Consider the following 5,643-nt stretch of genomic DNA (forward strand, 5'->3'; position numbering starts at 1 on the left):
ACACATCGTCCCCCCTCCTGACCCTCTGCTCTCTCCTAGGCCTATCTCATCTACTCCAGCAGCGTGGCAGCTGGGGCGCAGAGCGGCATCGAAGAGTGCAAGTTCCAGTTTGCCTGGGACCGTTGGAATTGCCCGGAGAGGGCACTGCAGCTCTCCAGCCACGGCGGGCCGCGCAGCGGGAAGGAGGAAAGCACTGGATACCAGTACTGGGACCCCCTCACTACAGGTTAGAGCCTGTGGACCCCTCATCTCTTCCGAAGTGCCTCCTTTTCTTCCCCATCCCCATGTGGGATGTGCCTCTCCCAGGAACGGAGACGCCTTCACCTGTCAGCTCCCAGTCACACGCTGGGATCTAGGGTCAAGACAAAGCAGCCTCGCGGTGCCAGCATCACCTCTGGATCCACCAAGCCCCAGCTTGTGCAGGACAGGAGCATCCCACCAACCCTCACACAACTGGCTCCCCTCAAGGATGCACCACCACAATCTCCAGCATGGGCTGCCAAACGTGCCATGCCTAGGTGGTGTCTCTTGCCAAGGTGTTCCAGGGAGTCTGAGGACCAGCAGGGCGGGGTGGGGGGAGTGGAAAGCAGAGGGATATTGCTAAAGAGAGCAGGAAAGAATTCCTCAGTGGTTATGCTCTGGCCAAGAGGCAGGAGAAAAGTCTTCCCACAGCTTCCAGATGTCAGAGTCACCTTGGGCAGAAATCTAGCATCCATAACCTGTGCCACTGCAGGCAATGGGGCTGTGGTCATTGTCACTGTGTCCCATTCCTTACCTGTTTGCAGATGCCAGGAAATGTGTCAGTGCATACCTGGTCCTCTAGACCCATGTATGATGCTGTGCTGAGGTCACACCTGGCCTGTACAGGCAGCACCTGCATATGGAGGAGAGGCTCTGGTGGCACTGGCAGTAGATGAGGGCCCAGGGCCCAGGCAGATGTGGATAGAGGTTTCAAAGTGGGGCCCTGAGGAGACAACTGTAGCACACTCTAGGACTGGGAACAGATTCTTGAATAGTTCCCATCAAGGTTATCTGCTCACATCCAGACCTTGCCGGTATTAAGTGAAAGTCAAAGGCTCGGTGAAGTGAGCTGATGATCACACCAATCCTGGCAGGTGGACATGGCCAGTGCTCTGAGCCCTGAACAGTGTCCAGCAGAAGGTAAGGCCCGAGGGTGCTGTGGGGAGAGCTTGATCCTTGGAGAGGGCCCCTTCCCTTCTGGGGTGTATTAGTGAGCCATGGGGGACGTTCAGCTGTCTGGGCTGTATCCCCACTGCCGAGCTCCCACAAGGACAGCCAAGTGCTGAACTCACCCACACCTCCGCAGGAAGATTCTACAGGAAGAAGTAATTTCTAATACTGGTATTGCCATGAAATCTTTAGCACGTTTGCTCTCCTTGTATTCCCACTTGACAGCAAATCGAGAAACCGCCTTTGTCCACGCCATCAGCTCTGCGGGCGTCATGTACACGCTGACCCGGAACTGCAGCCTGGGGGATTTTGACAATTGTGGCTGTGATGACTCCCGCAATGGACAGCTGGGTAAGGAGAGATGAGCTGCCATGCCTCTCTCATGTCCTGAGAGCCAGGAGATGGCTCTTCTCCTCTACTGAGGCCTGCAGAAACAACTTCTGCTCCTGGTCCCAACACTGGGAACTAATGCCCAGAGCAGAGCTTGGCTTGGCTCAAACCAAAGTAGCTCTGTGGAAGCTAACAGGGCCACCTTCAATTTACACCAGCTGAGGCTGAGACCCTGATGTTTTCCATTATTTTCTAAATGAGCAGGAAAGTAGAAGCAGGTTGCAGTTTCCCTGGTTCAAATCAAGAACAGCTCTATTTAAACTGCCGGAGGGAATGACTACATCATATGGGCAGAGGAGAGGATCTGATGCCGTGCATCTAAACGGCAGAGGTCTGGTTAGAGATGTCGAGGCTGCAAGGGTCTACAGGTCCAGGGTGGCCTCAGAGCAGAATTACCAGGAGGCAAAGCTGGGTGGCATTCATAGACCTGGGCAGCGTTTTACAGTGTGGCAGGCACACAAAAGCACAACTAGGAGAACCACTCTGGCAGCACGTAGCCTTTATCCTGTTCCCATCGCAGCAGTACTGAGGTCTGTAGCCTCTAAGCACCCCTGGGTTGGGAACCCCAGGCTGCATGGCCCCAGCTCTCTGCTCAGCCTTCACAGGAAACATTGGCATTTCCACCTTCTGTTTTGGATGGAAAGAGGTCAAATTTCAACTTATCAAAAGTTTTTAAATGTCATTCCCCATCTAGCTGCACTGGGCAGTCCATCTGTGTCAGTTTATGACAAACTCATCTGGAGTGTCCAGTATTTAGTAAATTGTTTTATTGGCTAATTGGTTTTAAAATAGCCACTGGTCCTCAGGTGTCTGAGGCGTGGGATAGCCCGTCTCTAGCAGAGCAAGACTTCTGGGCAATGACACACCAAATTTTATCTTCTCTTCGTGACTGAGTGAGTCATGCTACAGTTCTCTTCCCCAAAACATATCTGGTTTTCATGAAAATTTTCCATAGTGAACTTAGAACCTTGGAAGGCAAAGGAAACGTTTGGGCTTGTCCAAAACAGCATGGTTCAATTCTAAAGGCCATTGCACTGACTCCAAGTTGGTGAAAGGTTTCCATTCTTCCTTCAGTCCTAGCTCTTGATTTGGACTTCATCGTCCACTGCAATTACCCACCTCTCATGATACACCCCTGTGTTTCCCTGGGAGAGGGGACCGCCATGCTCTGGGGAAGTCCGGGCAAGACCTGGGCCTTTGGAGAGATACATAAGGCTGTAAAACCACAAGTCCCAGGTTGTACTGCCAAGGCATGCTTGGGTCAGAATTTTCCACATTTCAAATCTTCACAAAGAATTTGACATCTTTCTCTAGGAGGGAGAGAAGCAAACTTCGTGTTTCCAATCAGCTGAGCTAAGTTATTGAGCTCCCACGCAGTTAGGAAAAGTACTTTCCACATCCTGCCACGCTGTTTGCCAGTTCTGTGCTGACTCCTTTGTTTCTTAATGATAACTGGAAAACTGGACCTTTCTGAGATGCCAAACATCACCCCAGGATTCTGGGTGTACCAAAGAGCCTCTCTGACACATTTGTGCCAGACTAGGGTTGTTTCCCAGCAGGGGTGAATCTGTTCCCTCTGACCAGGATACCTCCACCAGTTTGTTAATCCACCTTAGCAAGACGCTGTCCCTGCGAGTCGGAGTGAAACAGTTCAAGGCAGGGTTGGAGGCAAGGTGATTTAAGACCCAAAGCCTTATCTATATGGCTAATGCACAATAATGAACAGCTTCTGAATTCTGCTCTATAGAAAGCCTGAAAATCCCTGGGTTTGTCACACAGGACATACCCCTTCATTGCCTGTGTGAGCCCCAGCAGAAATGGCATGAGCCTGAGGGGAGGGAATCGGGGAGTATCATGAGGCAAAAGGCTGGATTTACCCCAGAGCCTCTCTCCCCTCCCATCACTCTGAGATGCTTTCTGGTCCCCAGAGCCACGAGCCAGGCAGACAGGGGGCTGAGTCCCTGACAGCGCATATCTCATCTCCTTTCCTAGGGGGGCAAGGCTGGCTGTGGGGAGGCTGCAGTGATAACGTTGGCTTTGGGGAAGCCATTTCCAAGCAATTTGTGGATGCCCTGGAGACTGGACAAGATGCCAGAGCTGCTATGAACCTGCATAACAACGAGGCAGGTAGAAAGGTGAGCCCCTCTCTCCCTCCAGACCTGACAGCACATACGGAGTTGGCTCTGGCCATTCATTGTGGAGAGTCACAACTTGCTGTGTCTAAAAGCACCAAGTCCAGAAGTAATTATTACCTTGATGAGAAGAAGGGGATGGTAGCAGTACTGGCATGATGGGTGTTGTTTACTCTAAGGTAGCAAACCTTCTGTGATTACCCTGTTAATAGCTTCATGCTGCCCTCTTTCTCCCAGCTTTAGTAGGGGAGTATCATGGAGAAGCAAAGGTGTGAGCTTTAAGCCAGCAACTCCTGGGCAGGAGTACTGTGCAGGGAGGGTCATTGGCAAACCCCTCCACAGGGCTGGAGCCACATTTCTTCATGCACCACAGCACAGAAATGACTCCTTTCAGCTTTTCCTGACCTCTCTCTCTCTCCTCACCCTGCAGGCTGTGAAAGGGACCATGAAGCGTACTTGCAAATGCCACGGTGTGTCAGGGAGCTGCACCACCCAGACCTGCTGGCTGCAGCTGCCTGAGTTTCGGGAGGTGGGCACTTACCTCAAAGAGAGGTACCACAAAGCCCTGAAGGTGGACTTGCTCCAGGGGGCAGGGAATAGCGCTGCTAGCCGGGGTGCCATCGCCGAGACTTTCAGCTCCATCTCCAAGAAGGAGCTGGTCCATTTAGAAGACTCTCCCGACTATTGCCTGGAGAACAAGACACTGGGGCTGCTGGGCACAGAGGGCAGGGAGTGCCTGAAGAGGGGCAAGGCACTCAGCAAGTGGGAGAAGCGGAGCTGCCGGCGGCTGTGTGGGGACTGCGGGCTGGCTGTAGAGGAGAGGCGAGCCGAGATGGTGTCTAGCTGCAACTGCAAGTTCCACTGGTGCTGCGCCGTGCGGTGTGAGCAGTGCCGCAAAAGGGTCACCAAGTACTTCTGCGTACGCAAGGAGAAGCGGGAGCGGAGCGGGGGTGGCGGGGCCAGCCGCAAGCTCAAGCGAAAGCTCTAACTTTCCCCTGCTTCTCCATGGTTGTGCCTGCCCCTCTCTTCTCCTGCTCTCTCTATCAGCCCCCAGCAACAATTCCCTTCGGCTTGGTTGTGTCTCATTCCCAGTGCCACCTCAGTGGCAAGGCAAAAGACCTTGTGTGAGCCACGAGACCTCGGCCACACAAGGCGTCTCCCATTAGTGCAGACTTCTGGGAAGACCCTCAACTGCTGACAAAAGAAGGTGAAATTTGGTTCCTTCAACTCAGAGTCACTCTATCCAGTGACTATGGTTTCATCATGGAAAACACACAAGGTCTTGGTGGCTTCTCCTCTTTTGAGCTTTTCTGTTCCCCATACAAACACCTCCTCTGGGCTTTTGAGTAAGTGATATCAACACTTAGGAAAGCACAAGGAAGCTGAAATGGCAGCATCGGAGTTGGGCAACTCAGAGTGGTATTCTCTAAAACAGAAGCAGCTTCTAAGTACCCTAAAATATAGAGGCCCTAAAATAAAGTTACTGCCTTTTATTAAGCCCTACACTATGAAGGAACAGAAAAGGTATGCAAGTCCCCCTGCGGCAAGCCAGCCTCCAGGACCACAGCATCACTCCCCATCCTCTGACAGCTTCACTAAGCTCTTTACTTTTCACTAAGTACTTTACTTTGCATTTGAGATGGCAGCAGCAAGGTTGAAGCTGTTGCATGACCTGCCCATTAAATAGTCAGCCAAAAGAGGAGTCCCATCACTTGCTTTTTAACCTGTTTCCTCTGTATCTTCTAAGCCTCCAGGTCTGGTCTCTCTTTTCACCTCAGCATCCCTGGCAAAGCCCTTGACTGATGCCATCACACTTCTGCAGATCCTCCCCCTCCCAAATCTCTCTCAGAGAGGAGCTGCCAGCTGAGCCCATTCCCCACCTCCCGGTGTACTTGCCAAGCACTCTTATCCTGTCAGCTAACTAACTAAA

The 5,643-nt window shown here is 52.2% G+C and overlaps 1 protein-coding gene across 1 annotated transcript in view; it reads left to right on the top strand.

Moving 5' to 3' along the window:
* The window catches only part of LOC104278373 (protein Wnt-8b), a 12,257-nt gene extending 7,556 nt beyond the window's left edge, over positions 1-4,701 (top strand). The window contains exons 3-6 of the mRNA XM_009875320.1: positions 40-177; positions 1,416-1,542; positions 3,574-3,716; positions 4,144-4,701. Of these exons, the coding sequence (XP_009873622.1) occupies positions 40-177; positions 1,416-1,542; positions 3,574-3,716; positions 4,144-4,701 (966 nt within the window). The remainder of the gene's footprint in view (positions 1-39; positions 178-1,415; positions 1,543-3,573; positions 3,717-4,143) is intronic.
* Positions 4,702-5,643: the final 942 nt, after the last annotated feature.

The sequence above is a fragment of the Apaloderma vittatum genome, unplaced genomic scaffold (genome assembly GCF_000703405.1).
Source record: "Apaloderma vittatum isolate BGI_N311 unplaced genomic scaffold, ASM70340v1 scaffold31108, whole genome shotgun sequence".
Taxonomy (NCBI): Eukaryota; Metazoa; Chordata; class Aves; order Trogoniformes; family Trogonidae; genus Apaloderma; species Apaloderma vittatum.